The 20,393-nt window shown below is 45.3% G+C and overlaps 1 protein-coding gene across 11 annotated transcripts in view; it reads left to right on the top strand.

Annotated features, from left to right (window-relative positions):
- The first annotated feature begins 769 nt into the window (after positions 1 to 769).
- The window catches only part of MYOCD (myocardin), an 89,449-nt gene continuing 69,825 nt past the window's right edge, over positions 770 to 20,393 (top strand). For 9 of the 11 annotated variants that reach the window (XM_039502112.1, XM_039502111.1, XM_039502110.1 and 6 more), the window contains exon 1: positions 770 to 1,155. In XM_039502112.1, the coding sequence (XP_039358046.1) occupies positions 1,101 to 1,155 (55 nt within the window). In that variant the 5' untranslated portion in view covers positions 770 to 1,100. Of the gene's footprint in view, positions 1,156 to 1,753; positions 1,832 to 20,393 lie in introns of those variants that run through there. The other 2 variants (XM_039502109.1, XM_039502105.1) reach the window with 2 other exon arrangements.

Here is a 20,393-nt window from a genome sequence, read left to right as displayed (position 1 = left end):
ATCTCTGTGATTACTGCATTAGTCTGTCCTGAACAAAAGGGTGATTTTAAGCTGCAATAACCTCTGTGTATTGAATATTCAGCACCAACAAATACGCCAGCTATGGAATGACTGATTTTAGCAAACATTTTGGGCCTGGATGGTAAGATGGCCATGCAGTTACCAGGAGACTGTGTTTCCTCAAAAAAACGCCACTTATCTGTGGTTTATCGGTATCAGAATGAGATAACGCCTGGTGAGTCCTGCATAAACCCACTGTACAGCACATTCCATCAGCACATCACAAGGAGCCCCTGCAGAACCAGACTGGGAGAGCACGCCAGTATGCTGGCAATAGTACATGCCCCACAGGAACATTTAGACTCCTTAGATGGAAGGAGTCGCAACTTCTGTACATCAGAGAGCATAAAAGCCCAATGAATAAATATCTCATCCTGTCCCCTTTCCTGCAGAAGCAGAGAGAGCCCCATGTAATGGCCCTGAAGTTCTTGTTAAGTATCAGAGAATAAAGTGCCCAGATTATTTTCAAGTTGCAGCTATTAAGCCCCGCTCTAGGTTCTGTGCAGTTAAGTCCCATCACACAGAATTCCCAGTGGCTACATCTCCCATGCTGGAAAGAGTTAAGCTCTAGGTCTGTTGATATTTCAGAGCTGCTCTGAAGCCGGCTGTCTGAGAGAAGGAGCCTCCTGATTGGCCAAGTTCCTGTTGGTAGTAATAAGGATCAGATATCAAACTTCTGTCTTTCCTAAGACCCTTTAGTGATAGTCGCTGCTCCCTGCTAGACTATGACATCAGCCAGGACACCCAGTGATGCTGCTGATAGTAAACTCTGAGCAGGAGGAGGGTCCTGCTAGCTCAAAGTTAATTAGTTCAACCCAGCACAGGGGAGAGCAGTTGGTTTCTGTGGAGAGGCAGTGCTGGATGGGACCAAATCTTTTCAAGTCACTTGCTGCTTTCTACAAGCCCAGCTCTGAAAGCACCCAGAGGCTCCCAGGAGGGTTGGATGAATCCTGGGGCCCTAGCAGTGGCCAGCTTGTCTCCTTGGAGCCAGTTCATGCTTTAAGTGCGGGGGCTTCTGGACCTGTTCACAGAGAGTCACCATGACACTGCTGGGTTCTGAGCATTCTTTGCTGATTCGGAGCAAGTTCAGATCAGGTAGGGCTAAGCATCAAGAATTTCGTCTAAAGTTTTCCTCTCCTGCAAGCCTCAGCCATACGCTGGTTTTCATTAAATGTTTGGAAGCCGCATGCAAGTAAAATAATCAGGGAGTCGTAAAGCTGTCATGGCTTTGCTCTCACAGAGGCTATTCTGCAAATGAAGAAATGCATTTTCCTTCTTCTCTATTACTTTTTAACTGCTTTTTCATTGCTTTCAATTTATGTTTGTGGTGTATGTTGGTAAAGCTACAGTTCCCGGTTCTCTTGGCCTGGGCCGTATGGTGACGGACTGGGTCAGAAATCCAAAAGAGCTGCTGTGAAAAACGACATGCCTAATCCCCTCCATATATTCCAGGTGCTATCCTGTATATACATGCTAGTCCCAGAGAAGACAGGCCTGACATTTACTCTGACATCCAGGCAGTTGACTTTGTTCCATTAAGTTGTGACTAATTGGATAAAAATGAATTTGCAGAAATGCGTCATTTTTAGAAGTAAAAATAACAAATGGAACATGCAAAATATTTAAAGTGACATCATCAGAGAAATAAAACCAGAGCCACCCAGCTGAGTGCCATTTTCGGAGGGTTTGCAACTAAAAACATGTCCCCCTCTTGTGAGTTAGTGGAAGTCCCAATGAGGGGCTTTCCAGAGGACAGTCTGCATGAGTGAAGGTGAGTGAAGGTGAACGATGGGACGGTCATTTCTGACTCAGCCCCTCTGCTGGACACTTGTGATTTTATTCATGTTCTATACTTATAATAAATAAGGGGGGTGTATGTGTTTGTGTTGCTCGTTCTTTTAACTGACATTAATTAATGTAAATTGATTGATCAGAATGCTAGAAAAAAATATTTGACAATCTGCTGTTAGCTTCAGTGGCATACAGCTCTCTATAGTGCTACTGTACATGTGGACATACAGACAAATTATGTCCACACGTACCATATATAATGCTGTAAAGCCCATTCCAGACCATCACCCACTCTTGTTTTGCCTTTGTGTAGGCTGCGGGTAATAACAAGATCAGAGGCTTCCGATACCAATACTAGACATGTGTGGTGTTATCAGGATCTCTTAGATAGCTGGGTGGTCAATTTAAACTTTGTTTTCTTAGCAAATACAAAGTTGGCAGCTGGTTAAAAATCCAAATGTATGTGTGGAAACACAAGGGTCCTAGTCTGGCTGAGTTACACACAGCTTGGGTCCAGGGCTTTGGTGTGGTTTCCATATCACTAGGATCTTACATTGCATTAGATTAAGTCGTTCCTTAGATTTTGTTGGTATATTATGGTACATTGCTGTTCATTTGAAGGAAGTCTCAGTTCCTAACAATTCATGCAGCTACTCCAAAGCAATACTGCCACCTTTCTGAAGAGAGGGGGATGGGGATGTGTTCTGTGTCACCACATTCTTTTCAAATGAACCATTATTGTTTTTAAGACTCATTTCTGGGTCATTTGTAAGAGGGGTTTATTATGGAGCTGACAGCAGAATTTCAAAACATATTTTCCAAATGATTCTTTACTAAGTGTAAACTTGATGGGTCTTCACTTCCATACATTCCCATGCCTTTCAGCAATTTTAATGCAGTTGATTTATGGGGCATTCTTCAGTTTGTGGCCTTTGTTCCTAGAACTGCTATTTGGCTGCTGAAAGATATGATGCCGATTTGACAACATTTTGCCTATTTATTATTTTAGTGCAAATCTTCCCCAAATCCCAGCTTTGTGGATGTTCGTTTCTAGCCATGGTGCAGGTGAGTGCATGAGCAGCTCAGGGCCAGCATTAACAGCATCCCAATCCTAGCTGTTGACACATCACTAAAACTGGGTGGGGGGGAAAGCTGAATGTCGGCAGAAATCAAGGAATCCCACAGCCAGGGCTGTTGACCTGAGTTAAATTGCCACATTACATGCAATAAAGAAGACAAAGTGAATAAATGACGGAAATGATCAATCTCAGTTTGGTACAAGTCGTTTATAGGCCTGAGCGCTGTTTACATTTGCACAAAGCCTGCGCGCAGTAACTGTAAAATACTAATGCTGGTGTCAGGGAGTAGAGTACTCGGACTGGGTTGGGCCTCACACCCACTTTGCACAGGTGTAAAAGGCACAGGCCCTAATAGGACTTTCTGTTGCCTTGGAAACGGTGCTAAGCAGGCAGGTGGCAGGTGTTAGGCTGTGATCATTCCCTCAGGTCCTAGAAAGGATGAACTATTCTTGTGACTCGTGCTCACATATGTCGTTTGAACAGTGCCATGTTGATGTGGCTAAGGCAGGAGTAAGTGGATTCTTCCCGTCGCTATGTGGTCTGAGTTACTGAACTGCAGAACGGGCACTCAGAGAGTTAATGGGCAATGGAAACATGTTACTTGCCTGGCTGGCACCCTAGTGCCAGAATCCTCTTTTATCTCCGCAGCACATCGCGGGGCGGCATCTGATGATACAGACATAACTGTTGCCCTAAGAGTTGTTTGACTCATTTTGACCTATCGATAGCCCATCTCTACTAGTCACTTGGTTCCATTTTGGTAGCTTCCGTGGGAATCAGGAAGAAAAGGAGTTTGGTTGGAAATGGTCTCTGCCCGGCCAGGTTCTCTAGACAGTCCCTGGTAATCCTCCCTGTGCGCAGAACATACATGGCAAGTTTCTACTCTTCCAGTTGCCACCAGTGGCGGGGAAGGGCTCAGCACAGCTGCATCATGTGCAGAGACTGCAGCAGTCACCATATAATGCAGTGAATAGCTGCTCCGAGTGGGATTTGGGAAACTTTAACTGTGGTTTGAAATGCAGAATAATCTACACATCAGCAATTCCAATGTGCTGCAGGCACTAAGGTTTTCTCTCCTCCCATTTCCTAGGAGTAAGAGACAAGGATTTGTGTGTGTGTTTATTTTGTCTATTTTGCCAAAGATAAATACACAAACCTGAGGTCATCCTGACAAATTTTGCAGGAACAATGATTCTTCTTGCTTGCCTGGCTGTCCTGAAGGCTCCAAGTATCAATGGGATCGCATTAAATCAACTGGGACGCACAAGGGGCTGTTGCAGGAACCTTTCTCCCTGAATGTATTTAACTCTTCCCAGAACAAACCATTCCTATGGATAGAGCCGCTGCTCCAAACCAAATCAGGTGCACTCAGTCATAGCACACACCGCGCACAAACTTTGATAGCCAGAAAATGCAGAGTGAAACAACCTTAACTCTGAACTTGTTTCTAGAGCCCTTCACAGATTGCATCCACATCCAATCCATGATCTGCAAACATGGTCCACGGCTGTGGATATCTGTGGACATAAAGCAGATATCTGCAGATCTGCAGGGCTCCACTTGTTTCCACCTTCCCTGGTCAACCAATGAGGAAACAGATATAAAAGGTCCTACACTGATAGTACCACAGTACTTGGAATTAGTATATAACATTCTAGACCAGAGGTAGGCAACCTATGGCACGCGTGCCAAAGGCAGCACGCAAGCTGATTTTCAGTGGCACTCACACTGCCTGGGTCCTGGCGACCAGTCTGGTGGGGCTCTGCATTTTAATTTAATTTTAAATGAAGCTTCTTAAACATTTTAAAAACCTTGTTTACTTTACATACAACAATAGTTTAGTTATATATTATAGACATAGAAAGAGACCTTCTAAAAATGTTAAAATGTATTGCTGGCACGCAAAACCTTAAATTAGAGTGAATAAATGAAGACTCGGCACACCACTGCTGAAAGGTTGCCGACCCCTGTTCTAGACACATCTCAGCATGACTGGGCACTGATGGTGCCCTAGGCTAACACTGGGTAGGTTGTGTGGTGTGGACAGGCTAAGGTGCCAATGAGGCTTGTTTGGCTGGATGAAGTAGATGCAGCAGAGGTTCCAGTCTGCATGTAAAAGCTGAAGAAGTAGGTTGAGACCTCCGGCTTACAATGGAATAGCAGATGAGAAAGATGTTTTCTCTGCACTGTACGTGGATAAGATGTGATTCCCCCTGAATATCTGAGTGAATGTGTCAAAGATGAATGGCTGATATTAGGTGGAAAGAAAAAGTAGATGAGGTATGGGAAATGAGAGCAAGGAAGTTCTGGTGATAGTTTGAAGATGGGCAGGGGGACAAGGTCCATCTTAAGGCTGTTAGTGGACTCTTGACTCGGAATTGCCAGGTTTTTCAAACAACATGTGTTTCTGTTTAATTTTCAAATAATGTTGTTTAAATCCGTGTATGTGTTTACAGTCAAACCCTATCTTCATTCACAACATTGTTTCCTGAGAGTTCCTTCTGTTTTTATAGAGTATTTAAAAACAGACTTGTGGAAACTCAGCGTATGTTGGTCTGTGTCTTGTTTTATCTTAACACGCATCCTGACCCTGACTGGTTTAGCTGATGGATCTAATTAAACCTCTCCAGCAGTGGGTGTATTGCAGGCAAGGGAGAGGGGGTGTGCATTGTGGCACTGACAAGGTTAAATGTATTGAGTTGTGAATGGGGAGCAAATGTAGGAGCTCTGGGAGAAGGTGGAGTGTTGTACCCAGCCCCTGCTCCATGCCAGGCTGTGCTTTTCCTGATGGGCCTCAGGCTGGGAACAGTCTCTACTGCTGAGCTACAACCTACCCAAAATAGTCACTGAGACTGGCACTACTGACAAAATCTCCCCAGGCCTGGCCCTATCAGGGGCGTTGATGGCTGAACATTAGCAGGGAGCAAGGCACAAGCCCTGGCTCTCCAACCAGCCAATGCTCCCAAGTAGAACCAGTCCAATGCAGATACCTTTGGGCACAGCCCTGTTCACAGCAGCCTGCTCCTCTGGCTGGGCGCAGGCCTGTTTTTCACTCTATTCCCAGGGGTAGCACCATGGAGGGCAGCTCTCCTGGGAAGTGTGCTGCAGCAACAGAAGGACTGGCTGGCAGAGACCACTCCTAGCCATGTGTTCTTTCAGAGAGAGGGCTTTCTCGACAGACATTGTGTGCAGCATCCCAGCATGCCATGGAGGTGGGTGGGGATCTGGAGATAGCCGCGGATGCTGTCCGGCAGCAGAATGTGAGTCTCTTACACCAGGGGGAAATGGGTGCAAATCATTACTCTTCTGATTTCCCAGCAGTTTACACTCGCCTTCCCCTGCTGTACATGACTCATGCTGTGCCAGTCAGTGGAACTGGCCTCAGTTTCTTTAGGGCTAGATTGTGCCCTGGGCACTGCCTGGTGCATTGGCAGGAATGCATAAGGGCCTTGCTGCAGCCAAAGTCTCAGTCTTTGCTTGCCACAGCCAAAATGCCTCCGGAGGGCTGTTAGACAGTGCCCGCCAATGCCTGGCCCTCTTCATGCCCAGCCAGCTCTACTAACTGTTGTGCAAAGGTGGGTGTTGGACCAGGGCCCTGATCTCACTCTGTCCCTCTGCCTTCCAGCACGTGGCACCTCTGGGAGCACTAGCAGGGATCGGGGGCTGCCCTTCCTGCCAGGGATGTGAGGCGAGCTCCTGGGGCAGACATTCTAGCCCATAGGTTTCTGCTGGGCCTGTTTAACAGCAGGGCAGGGAAAGATATGGAAGAGCTAAATGGTGAGAGAGAAACCAGTAACCACTGGGTCTGTTTGATAGTGCAGCGTCTTTCCAGACAAGGGCAATTCCATCAATGCATCACCTACTCTGCTTAGCTCCAAAGCGCTCCCCAAGTTTCAGGAGCTTGCCAGCTGTGTGCACCTGCTCTGTAGAGAGGCTGATTAATGTCCTCACAGCATGAGGTGCTCTGAAAATCTTCCTTCTGCAGAAGGGCCCCACAGCAGTCCCTCTGGCCTTTGCGAGGAGGTGTGGAACAGGACTCATGAGTGATGTGAAACAGAGGTCAAAGCACTGACAGGCAAGGAGGGCCTAAGCAGCCACCTGGCTCTTTGCACCCCGAGTGTGAAAGAACCACTCCTCCTGCACCCTAATCCCCAGCCCAAGACCTGCACCCCAGACCTCCTTCCCCCACCCAAACTCCCTCCCAGAGCCTTAGGCAGGTGGGGGGGCGGGTTCTGGGCACCACCAGAATTTCTACAAACCATGACCTCAAGAGCTTCTCTGAGGGGCAGTGGGGGCCCGAGGAAGCACAGTGTCTGCAGAGCTCATTGCTACTAGCTATGGATGGCAATGGGAGTTTTGTTTGCTTCCTTGGGGATCTGTTTCTGATGGAAAAGAAAGAGCATCTCAAGCAGAGTCACTCCTCAGCACCCCATGCTTCCGGTTGGCGAGTTAAACTCAGCAGCAGCCCGTGCAATGTCCAAACCCACTTTGCGTCCAGCCAATAAAATACATCGGTGGTGTCAGCTCAGCCCCAAACTGGCAGGGATTTCTCATGGCACAGATCTTGCCCCGTCTGGCCTCTGGTGCCCAGGGAAATCCAGGAGTGAGCAGTACCATGGAAAGAATTGCTGTCCCTTTCCTAATGGCAGTGAGGCCATGCCCACTGCTGCACTGACACGTCTATCTGCTGACTGCTGCTCCCTTTTATCAGGAGCTTTTCCATCCCTCTGCGCTTACAGTGAGCAGCTCATGCCCTGTGGCTGGCTGGAGGTGAGGTGTGTATCAGAGCTCTAACACAGCGACTATCTCCCCCTTGAGGCTGCTATCTATGCCTGGCACTCAGATCTGGCCTTAGGGCTTGAAACAAACTTGGCAGATGATCAGACCAGACCAAAGCCACAAGGGTTTGTGGGGAGGGAAATACAACTGCAGGTTTCAGGTTTCAAACAGGTTTATTCTGCTCCATTGTCAGTCTGATGTCACAGAAGACAGGCCTGGCCCCAAGAGCATCTCAGCTGTTACCCTGGAGCCAGCAGCAAAATAAACGGTCTCTAGGTTTACCCTGTTTTGCAAAATAAACAGTCTCTAGGTTCACCCTGTTCCCAAGCAGCCTGTAAGCCAGGTGGCCAGGAAAGAGCTGGGCTGGCTCACCAAAGGCCCTCTAGTGGTCTGTGTAAGGGAGTTACCGGAAGATGCCACACTGATTAACCATTACTCAGCATCACATGAAACCTTCCTATACAGGATGGTGCAGATTCTGACCACAGCCTGTGTAAGAGAGCTATCCTGCCCTGAAAACCAGTGCCAGGATTCTCACGCGTTTGTCACTGCTGTTTGGAAGGAGGCTTTTCTCTCAGTCACTCTGGAGTATGTTCTGGCTGACACAGGTTAACGGGCAGAATGTCCTCTACACATGTTCAGCCTCTGCAGAGGCAGGGAGGCTGGAACAATTTGTATAGTGGGGGGGTGCTGTGAGCCATTGAACCAAATTGTAAACCCTACGCATGATGGAAACCTCTTCATGCCAAGAGTATGGCAGCACCCCCGGCACCCCTAGTTCCAACACCTAGGTGTAGAGAGGTCTGACAAGTTCACCTGGTGACACCTGTTGTGGTGGATGCTCTCATGTATACTAACAGAATACGGACAGGTGGTGCTGTCCCCTCGAGTCTGAGCAGTCTGCTCTTCCTAAACAAGGTCTCTGGGAGATGAAAGTCCTGAGGTCTTGACTCTGTGGTGACTGGCTGTGGTGTCTCTGTGACTGGGTGTTGGACTGAGCTGCCGTCCTCAGGGGGCAAAGTGTGGAACCATGGGAGATCTGACTCCCTGTGAAAAAATACTGTGTGATCATGTAATTAAACCAGGCAATCCAGTCTCACTTTGCTATTGACCCATGAAAATAATTCTGCCTTTTTAACAGCCCTTACCATGGCATGAGTCCACTGACACCACTCAGCGACTGAACGAGCTGAGATTAGACCCAGCCCACAACCAGTGGATCCACAAATCAATTGACACACCTAACTGCCATGTTAGTGGCAAGGCCCAACATTTATGCAACATTAAGAACCTCAAAACCCACCTCTCAGCTGCCACCTAATCGAGTAGGCACTCACATTCCTGAGGCACCTCCGTTTCTGCCAGCAAAGTCCATGAGGTGCCTACATTCCTGCTGGAGCACATGTGCAAACCTGCCTAAGTCCTGACACTGCCAAGCTGCTTGGAGCCCCCGCTCACACCTAGGTCCCAGTACATTGTCAAACTAGGCTCTCCGCTGCCTGTCTCGGCTGTGGGGCTGTAACAGAGTCACAGGATCTGGCCTATGCCCGGCCTGTAACCAGTCTCCAGGGAGTGACCCCTGTAGTGGGCCAGCCCCCAAGGACCCACACTGTCCACAGGGGCAGGCCTGTGGCCTCCACGATTCTGGAACTGGGCTGTCAGCCCCAGCAATTCCCGTCTCTCTCCATGGCTCCCTGCAGCAACTTACCCCAGCCAGATTCCAGTGGGAGGCTTGTGCTGTCCCCTTCAGGGCGCAGGGCTCTCAGTGAGTATTACAGCGACACAGGCAGCCTTTGTTAGTCCTTTGCTAATCTTTATTAGTCACCTGGCCGCAGAATCTGCAAGTCCTTAGGGTCAGCACAGAGAGGCAGAACTAAGTTACACCATAGTTCATTCCGGTGAGCCCAGAGCCCAGCCACACTGTTGTGAACCCCATGGTCAAGCGCTGTCTCTCTCTCTCTCTCATTTGGTCCTCCTTACTTCCCAGGTGAGGGAGTCCAGACTCCTTCCGGAAGCCAACCCTTTATCACCCATCTCACACCTTCCAGTCCTTCATCACTTGATGATTGCCTGTTCTGTTCATTCCCTCTGAAGCACCTGGCACTGGTTACTGTCAGAAGAAAGGATACTGGGCTGGATGGACCATTGGTCTGACCCAGTATGGCCAGTCTAATGTTCTTATGTCCTTTTTTCTTGAGCTGGGGTCTTTGCTCAGCTTCCCTGCTGAGAGGCGGGGAAATCCATCTCCCTTTGGGTCGTTGGTTGCTGGATGTCAGTGTTCTGGGTTTGCCATGGACTTCTCAGATTTTCAGTTGATATGGGGTCAGTCTTGGCCAATCCTTTTCAATGACCTGTTCAGGCTCAGACAGCTAAGAGAAGTACTCACAGCTATCTCTCCTAGCTTGCCCTGAGAGCAAACTTAGTCCTTTCCCCGCACTGGGAAACCATGCAAAATATAGGGGAAACTGAGGCACATTTAGGATTCATACAAATATTACAGGAATTCCCATTGCGTCAAAGGGGCCCAATCTGGTAAGCACTCTCAGGGCATGCCTAACCCATACAAAAGGGAGCACAAGAGTGTGACTCAAGACCGGTGGTGAGGGCACTCTCCCCGGAGGAGGGAAGGGAAACCAGTCCCTGTTCCACTTAATATTTAAACATTCAAACTATCTGAAGACCACTATCATGTCCCCCCCTTAAGCTCCTCTTTCCAAACCAAACATACCCAGTTATTTCAGCTTTTGCTCATATATCATCCATTCCATCCCTTTGATCACCTCTGTTACTCACTTCTGGATCTTTTCCAGTTTCTCCACATACTTTCTTTGCACTGGTGACTAAAATTGGTCACAGTACTCCATCTGAGGCCTAACCAGTGCCGAGTAAAGCTGTACCGTCACCTCCCGTGACTTGCATGCTATGCCTCTGTTACTGCAACCGAAAATTGCATTTGCTTTTTTTGTAACAGCATTGCATTGCTGACTCATGTTGAGGTTGTGATCCACCACAACTCCCAGCTCCTTCTCAGCAGTGCTGCTGCCAAGCCAGTTATCCCCCATTCTGTATTTGCGCATTTGGTTTTCCTTCTCTAAGTGTAGCACTTAATATTTGTCTTTGTTGAATTTCATTTTGTTGTCTATAGCCCAGTTCTCCAATTTCTCAAGACCCCTTTGAATTTTAGCCCTATCCTCCAAAGGGTTGCAATCTCCATTTGTTTGGTGTCATCTTCAAATTTTATCAGTAATCTCTCTAGTCCTACATCCAGGTCATTAACAAAGATGTTTAACAACACCGGACCCAGAACAGATCCCTGTGGAACACCACTTGAGACCTCCCCTTAATAGTTAATTAATTCCATTAATAGTTACTCTTTGGTCTGGTCTACTATAGGGGAGAGGATCAATCTAAGTTACGCAACTTCAGCTATGTGAATAACATAGCTGAAGTCGACGTACTTAGATCTACTCACTGTGATGTCTTTACTGCAGTGAGTTGACTGCTGACACTCCCCTGTTGACTCCACCTGCACCTCTCGCTCTGGTGGACTACAGGAGTCAACAGGAGAGCACTCGGTGGTCGATTTATCGTGTCTAGACTACACTAGATGCAATAAATCAACCCCCGCTGGATCGATCGCTGCACGTCGATCCTGCGGGTAATATAGACAAGCCTTTTGTTTACAGATGTTTAACCAATTATGTATCCACTTAATGGTACTTCCACCAAGCCCATGTTTCTCCAGCTTACCTATCTGAATGTCATGTGGGACTGTGTCAAAAGCCTTGCTGAAATCCAGATATATTATGTTCATCGCATTCCTCCTAGCCACCAATCCAATTACCCTGTCAAAGAGAGAAATCAAGCTGGTTTGGCATTATTTGTTCTTGGTAAATCCATGCTGGCTACTAGTGAACACCCCTTCATCCTCCCAGTATTCTCAAATTGAATGTTTTATATATTGCACTAGTAGCTTTCCAGGTATCGAGGTCAGGCTGACTGGTCTATACTTCCCCAGGTCCTCCTTTTCCCCCTTTTTTAAAGATGGACACCACGTTAGCCCTGCTCCAGTCTTCTGGGACCTCTCCTGTCATCCATGAGTTTCCAAATATTGTTGCCAGTGTTTCTGAGATTTCTTCAGCTAATTCCTTCATTACCCTCAGGTGACTAGCATCCAGCCCTGTTGAGTTGAATTCATTCAAATTGGTCAGACGATCTTTTACTTGCTTTTTATTTGTCCTGATCTGCATCCCTTCTCCTTTATTCTCTGTGGTAACTTTGTTAGTCATCCAGTCACGTTATCTTTTGTGAGAAGACTGAAGAAAAGTAGGCATTGAGCAGCTCTGCCTTCCTATCATCTTCCATTACCAGCTCACCTTCTCCATTGAGCAGCAGGCCCACACTGTCCTTAATCTTCCTATTTGCCTGACATATTTGAAGAACCCCTTCTTATTTCTTCTAACATGCCTTGCCAGCTGTAACTCATTCTTTGCCGTGGCTTTCCTGATTTTGTCCCTACACACTCGTGCTATTCCTATGTATACTTCCTTGGTGACATGGCCTTCCATCCATTTCCTGTGTGTATCCCTTTTGGTTTGTAGATAGCTAAAAAGCAACTTGTGCAGCCACATTGGCCTCCTGTGGCTCTTCTTATCTTTCCTCTGTGTCAGAATAACGTGCTGCTGAGCTTCTAGAATAACATCTTTTAAGAACTGCCAGCCCCCTTCAATTCCTTTTCTTCCTAACTGGTCTTTCCAGGGGACCTTGCCTACTATTTCTCTGAGTAGGCACTGTACTGGGTGTAGTCTGGGTACCTCACACTGGGCTAAGTGCCTGCAATGGGATGTGAGTTCAGGAACATGGCTGGCAGCCCAGCGATATATTCAGGATATTATAGACTCAATAGGTAACCCGAGTTTTTTGTCACCATACTTATTGCTTAGTGCAGCTGTGGACCATCCAAGCAGACAGTAGGTAGTTACAACACTGTACTCCCTGCCAGTGGATAAAGAGCAAGTGATTACTCTTGTACTTTCCTCTTCACCAAAGTATCAAAGGGGCCTTCTCTGCCACAACTAACAGAAGTAAACTTGCAGTTGGGAGCCCTGTAGCAGCAGCATTGGCAGTATTAAATACACATGTAAGAAGCAGAAAGAGGTTTCCAAAAAAGGCAACAATTACCCATAGCCATAAGAATATAAGAACGGCCATACTGGATCAGACCAATGGTCCATCTAGCCTAGTATCCTGTTTTCTGGCCATGGCCAATACCTGGGCAATTATTGATAGATGCTGGGAGTGGATGACAGGGATGGATCAGTCAGTCAGAGGCTAAAGGAACATCCAGAGCATAGAGTTGAATCCCTGACCATCTTGGCTAATAGACATGGGTGGACCTATCCTCCATGAATTTATCTAATTTTTTTATGCTTTTGGCCTTCCGCAGCAATGAGTTCCACAGGTTGACTGTGTGTTGTGTGAAGAAGTACTGCCTTTTGTTTGTTTTAAACCTGCTGTCTATTCATTTCATTGGGTGACCCCTACTTCTTGTGTTTTGTGAAAGGGTAAATAACATTAATTTCTCCACATCATTCATAATTTCATAGATGTCTATTATATCCCCCCTTAGTCCCCTCTTTTCCAGGCTGACCAGTCCCAGTCTTTTTAATCTCTCCTTGTATGGAAGATTTTCCATATCCCTAATCATTTTTGTTGCCCTTCTCTGTACTTTTTCCAATTCTAATATATCTTTTTTGAGATGGGGTGACCAGAATTGTATCCAGTGTTTAAGGTGTGGGCGTACCATGGATTTATACAGTGGAAAAATGATATTTACTGTCTTATTATCTATCCCTTTCCTAATAGTCCTAACATTCGGTTACCTTTTTTGAACACCACTGCATATTAAGAATATGTTTTTAGAGAACTGTCCACAATGACTCCTAGATCTCTTTCTTGATTGGTAACAGCTAATTTAGACCCCTACCTTTTGTATGTATAGTTGGGATTATGTTTTCCAATGTGCATTACTCTGCCTAAAATTTATCATCATTGAATTTCACCTGCCATTTTGTTGCCCAGTTATGTGAGATCCCTTTGTAACTCTTTGCAATCTGCTTTGGACTTAACTACCTGAGTAATTTAGTATCATCTTTAAACTTTGCCACCTTACTGTTTACCCCTTTTTCCAGATCATTTATGAATATGTTGAACTGCACTGGTCCCAGTACAGATCCGTGGGGGACCCTGCTATTTACTTCTCTTCATTCTGAAAACTAGCCATTTATTCCCATCCTTTGTTTCCTGTCTTTTAACCAGTTACAGATCCATGAGAGGACTTTCCCTTTTATCACATGACAGCTTACTTTGCTTTAGAGCTGTTTCTGAGGGATCTTGTCAAAGGCTTTCTGAAAGTCCAAGTACACTATATCCACTGGATCACCATTGCCCACATGTTTGCTGGCACCCTGAAATAATTCTAGTAGATTGGTGAGGCATGATTTCCCTTTACAAAAGCCATGTTGACTCTTCCCAACAAATCGTGTTCACCTATGTGTAGTAAAGAACAGATAACTGTTCTTTACTACAGTTTCAACCAATTTGCCTGTTACTGAAGTTAGGCTTACCAGCCTATAATTGCCAGGATCGCCTCTTGAAAAAAATTGGCATTGCATTAGCTATCCTCCACTCTTTGGTACAGAGCCTGATTTAAGTGATAGATTACATACCATAGTTAGTAGCTGAGTAATTTCATATCTAAGTTCCTTCAGAACTCTTGGGTGAATACCATCTGGTCCTGGTGACTTCTTATTGTTTAATTTATCGATTTGCTCCAAAACCTCCTCTATCTGAGACAGTTCCTCAGATTTGTCACCTAAAAATAATGGCTTAGTTGTGGGAAACCCCCTTACATGCTCTGCTATGAAGATCAATTAAAAGAATTGATTTAGCTTCTGGGCACTTTCCTCCCTGAGTGCTCCTTCAGCACCTTGATTGTCCAGGTACCCCACTAATTGTTTGGCAGGCTTCTTGTTTCTGATGTACTTTAAAAAAAATTGATGTTAGTTTTCGTGTCTTTTGCTAGTTGCTCTTCAAATTCTTTTTTGGCCTTCCTAATTATATTTTTACACTTGACTTGCCAGAGTTTATGCTCATTTCTATTTTCCTCAGTAGGATTTGACTTCCAATTTTTAAGGCCTTTTTGCCTCTTACCACCTCTTTTACTCTATGGTTTAGCCATGATGGCATGTTTTTGGTCCTCTTACTGTTTTTTTTATTTTAATTTGGGGTACACATTTAATTTGAGCCTCTATTATGGTGTTTTTTAAAGTTTCCAAGCAGCTTGCAGGCATTTTGCTTTTGTGACTGTTCCTTTTAATTTCCATTTAACTAGCTGCTTCAGTTTTGTGTAGTTCCCCTTTTTGAAGTTAAATGCTACTGTCATTGGCTACTTTGGTATTACACACACAAACACAAGGATGTTACATTTAATTACATTGTGGTCGCTATTACTGAGCAGTTCAGCTGTATTCACTTCTTGGACCAGATCCTATGCTCCAGTTAGGACAAAATCAGGAATTGCCTCTCCCCTTATGGGTTCCAGGGCTAGCTGCTCCAAGAAGCAGTCAATAATGTTGTCCAGAAGTTTCATCTCTGCATCCTGTCCTGAGGAGACATATTCCCAGTCAATAGGGGGATAGTTGAAATCCCCCATTATTATTGAGTTTTCTATTTTTGTAGCTTCTCTAATATCCTTCAGCATTTCAAAATCTGACAAAGTGGGTATTAACCCATGAAAGCTCATGCTCCAATACGTCTGTTAGTCTATAAGGTGCCACAGGACTCTGCTGCTTTTACAGATCCAGACTAACACGGCCACCCCTCTGATACTTCACCATCATTATCACCATTCTGGTCAGTAGTATCTTCCTACTGCTATAGTCTTATTATTCAAGCATGGAATTTCTGTCCACAGAGATTCTATGATAGAGTTTGAGTCATTTAAGATTTTTGCTATATTTGACTATGCTTTCTTTCATATTTAGTGCCACTCCCTTCTGAGCATGACCTACTCTGTCATTTTATTTTGTAAATATATTTTGTATCCTAGCATTACTGTATCCCATTGATTATCATCATTCCACCAAGTTTCTGTGATGCCTATTATAGCAATATCCTCATTTAATACCAGGCACTCAAGTTCACCCACCTTAGTATTTAGACTTCTAGCATTTGTATACAAGCACTTATAAAATTTGTCACTGTTTAGTTGTCTGCCTTCATATGATGTAATTCAATGGAATTCTTTTTCATTTTCTATTCAGCTTCTACCTGTGCTTTATCAACTTCTATCCTCTCCTCTTTACTAGGATATAGAGAATCCCAATTAATAAAACCTTCCCTTCATAATGTCTCTGTCCAAACCATGGATTTCCCCCAGTCCTTAATTTAAAAACTCCTCTACAACCTTTTTAATTTTACATGCCAGCAATCTGGTTCCATTTTGGTTTAGGTGGAGCCCATCCTTCCTGTATAGACTCCTCCTTTCCCAAAAGGTTCCCCAATTCCTAATAAGCCTAAAACCTTCCTCCCTGCACTATCGTCTCATCCACACATCAAGACCTTGCTGTTCTGCCTGTCTAATGGGCCCTGCACATGGAACTAGAAACATTTCAGAGAATGTTATCATGGAGGTCCTATATTTTAATCTCTTACCTAGCAGCCTAAATTTGTTCTCCAAGACCTCTCTTCTACCTTTCCGTTTGTCATTGGTACCCATATGCACCATGACCACTGGCTTCTCCCCAGCACTACATGAGTCTGTCTAGATATCTCGAGAGATCCTCAACCTTCACACCTGGCAGTCAATTAGCCATGCAGTTCTCCGGGTCATCACAAACCCCGCAAGATATATTTCTAATAATCAAATCCCCCATTACTTGTACCTATCTCTTCCTAATAACAGTGTCCCCTCCCAGTGTAAGAGGAGTTACAGTTCCAGGAGGGTCCCAACTATGGGATCATTTTCCTACGCTCTAGTTTGATGATCTCCTCAACAGCACAGAGGCTGTCACACTGGGGGTGGGACCACTCTACTCTGTCCTGGAAAGTCCCATCTTTGTACCTCTACGTTTCACTTAGCTCCTCAAGTTCAGCCACGATGGTCTCCAGAGCTCATACTCAGTCTATGAGGGCCATGAGCTGCTTGCACTGAATGCACCCATATGCTACCTGCCAACAAGGCAGGTAGTTTTACATGCTGCATTCAGTGCAGTGAACTGGATAGCCCCCCTGCACTGCTGGACTTCTGCCTGCATTAATTTTATTCTTGCAGGTTTTATTTTGGGGGGGTGGCATTATTGGCCTAAGTGTAGAGAATGTTGGATGTATCTGGCTTTCACTCTCCCTCTCTAAACTCCCTTGCAAAAATCCCGTTTGCTAACTCCTCTGGTCACTTAGGAGCTGGCTTTTTAAATCCCCAGTGTGATGGTTCCCCCTGGGGTGTCTCCTGGAACTGGCGTACCACTAAGCCCTGTGCCTCACACTGTACTGCTGTGACAAGCTGCAGACCTGCTCCAGGTCCTACACTTCCACCAGGATTCACACAGGTAGGGACTCACCCAGCTGTAGTTACATGCAGGCTCTTTGACCAACCATTGTATGAACCAACAATAGAGAGGCTACAGTCAAAATAACCGCCAGCTTTCCAGCCTAGGACCCCAGAGCTGTACTGTCCTGCCCTGGTCAAAACCCCGACCACTATGAATTTATTATCCAGTTGCCTCCCCATCAATGTGGAGAGAAAATGCAACCCCTGCCCCTTAAGCTGAGATTCCTTAGCACTTCATTCCAAACTTACTGGTTTAGATTAAAACAAAGTAAGTTTATTAACTAAAAAAGATAGATTTTAAGTGATAGCAAACAGATCAACGCAGATTATGTAGTAAATAAAAACACAAACCAAGTTTAACGTATTAGAAGGCTAGGATTTGAATTAACAGTCCACCCTGACTGATGATACAAGCAGGCTGCAGATTCTCTAGATACAAGCTGCACTTGCTCTGCAGCTTAGGATCCCCAGGTCTTCATACACAGGCTAGAAATCACTTTAGCCTGGGTCCAGCACTTCCCCCAGTTCAGTCTTTGTTCCTCAGGTATTTCCAGGAGTCCTCTTGTGTGGGGAGTGAAGAACAATAGATGTCACTCCCTGCCTTACATAGTATTAGCATATGGTGGGAACCCTTCATTTTAAACTTAGTTCCCAGACCAGTTTGTGGGAAAATACTAACATCCCAAGATGGAGTCCAGAGTCATGTGACCTGGTCACATGCCCTTGCATACCTTGCTGAGTCATAGGACTGGAAGGGACCTTGAGAGATCATCTAGTCCAGTTCCTTGCACTCATGGCAGGACTAAGTATTATCTAGACCATCCCTGACAGGAGTTTGTCCAACCTGCTCTTAAAATTCTCCAATGATGCAGATTCCACAACCTCTCTAGGCAATTTATTCCAGTGCTTAACCACCCTGACAGTTAGGAAGTTTTTCCTGATGTCCAACCTAAACCTCCCTTGCTGCAATTTAAGCCCATTGCTTCTTGTCCTAGTCTCAGAGGTTAAGAAGAACAATTTCTCCCTCCTCCTTGTAAACAATCTTTTATGTACTTGAAAACTGTTATATCCCCTCTCAGTCTTCTCTTTTCCAGACTAAACAAACTCAATTTTTTCAATGTTCCCTCATAAGTCATGCTTCCAAGACCTTTAATCATTTTTGTTGCTCTTCTCTGGACTTTCTCCAATTTGTGCACATCTTTCCTGAAATAAGGTGCCCAGAACTGGACACAATACTCCAGCTGAGGCCTAGTCACTGTAGAGTAGAGCAGAAGAATTATTTCTCATGTCTTGCTTACAACACTCCTGCTAATACCTAAAATGATGTTTGCTTTTTATGCAACAGTGTTACAATGTTGACTCATATTTAGATTATGATCCACTATGACCCCCAGATCCCTTTCCACAGTACTCCTTCCTAGGCAGTCATTTCCCATTTCGTATGCGTGCAACTGATTCTTCCTTCCTAATTGGAGTACTTGGCATTTGTCCTTAATGAATTTCATCCTATTTACTTCAGATCATTTCTCCAGTTTGTCCAGATCATTTTGAATTTTAATCCTATCCTCTAAAAGCATTTGCAACCCCTCCCAACTTGGTATCATCTGCAAATTTTATAAGTGTACTTTCTATGTAATTATCTAAATCATTGATGAAGATATTGAACAGAACCAGATCCAGAACTGATCCCTGTGGGACCCCACTCGTTATCCCCTTCCAGCATGATTGATCACTGATAGTATGAACCACTGATAACTACTCTCTGGGAACAGTTTTGCAACCAGTTTTGCACTCACCTTATAGTAGCTCCATCTAGGTTGCATTTCCCTAGTTTGTTTATGAGAAGGTGACGCGAGACAGTATCAAAAGCTTTACTAAAGTAAAGATATACCACGCCTACTGCTTCCCCACTATCCGCAAGGCTTGTTACCCTGTCAAAGAAAGCTATCAGGTTGGTTAGACTAGACTAGACCTTCAGTGATCTGGGTCAGCTGAAGAGTTGTTCTGTGCTCTTGGACAAGTGACTTCCCCTACCTAGTTACTCATCCATCAAACTGGGGTAGTACTTCTCCCCTTCCCAGGGGGATGGGAGGTTAAAACCTAATGTACGATTACAAGAGCTCACATGCTTTGGTGACAGGTCCAAATAAGTACCTAGATAGACTGTGTCTCTGTGACATTGCCTGGAATTATGGTGTTTTCTGGGTAAGAAAACTTGTACGGGGAATACTTTGCTCCTTTTTGCATAGAACTAGTCATTAATTTCACATTTGATTGTGTAAGGAAAACACTGTGCATGTAGACTGGCCCATGTGCTGAGGCTGCATTATTACTCAGAAAAAAAATCTAACTTTGGTTTTCTAAGAAGTGCTAGAATTTGGCAGGAAACCATCCTCCCATGTGGGGTTTTCACTAAATATTTACTTTTGAACGTAAGACACTGTTTGTATTCAGAATATGGAAAAGTACAAAGCAAAGACATTTCAAGTAGCATCATGCTATGGAGGCTTCTTTGGAAGCACTGTTATTATTCGGCTCCATTTCAGACTTCGGGGAAGTTTCATTCTGGATACTACAAATTGTTTACAGAAGCTGAAGGTTAATGAAGAGGAGAGCTGAGCTGGTCTGGACCTCTCCACCCCTACACACACCCTGAGTCAATGAATCATACAAATATAGGGCTGGATGGGACCTTGAGAAGTCAAAGTCCAGTCCCCTGTGCAGGGGCAGGACCAAGTAAATCTAGACCACCCCTGGCAGGTGTTTGCCCAACCTGTTCTTAAAAACCTCCAATGATGGGGTGTTGCATCCACAGGACTGGTGCTGTGACCCCAGGTTTGAAACAGTCTCTTGGAGAAACCTCTTCAGTGCGCCAGACTCCCCAGGGGTCTCACTCTTCCATCAGGGAAGGCCAAGGCTTCACCACCTCCTAAAGCAAACTGCAGCGGCTCCAGTTCTCATGCTTCACACCGTAAACTCTGGTCAGTGAGTCCAACTGAGATGGATTCCCTGATAAAGACTTGTACATGCTTCAGGGATTAATGCACCTCACCAAGCATTTGCAGTGACACTCA

Source organism: Mauremys reevesii, linkage group 15 (genome assembly GCF_016161935.1).
Source record: "Mauremys reevesii isolate NIE-2019 linkage group 15, ASM1616193v1, whole genome shotgun sequence".
Classification (NCBI taxonomy): Eukaryota; Metazoa; Chordata; order Testudines; family Geoemydidae; genus Mauremys; species Mauremys reevesii.
The sequence above is the reverse complement of the archived record's forward strand: the minus strand, read 5'-3'. Positions and strand labels throughout refer to the sequence as shown.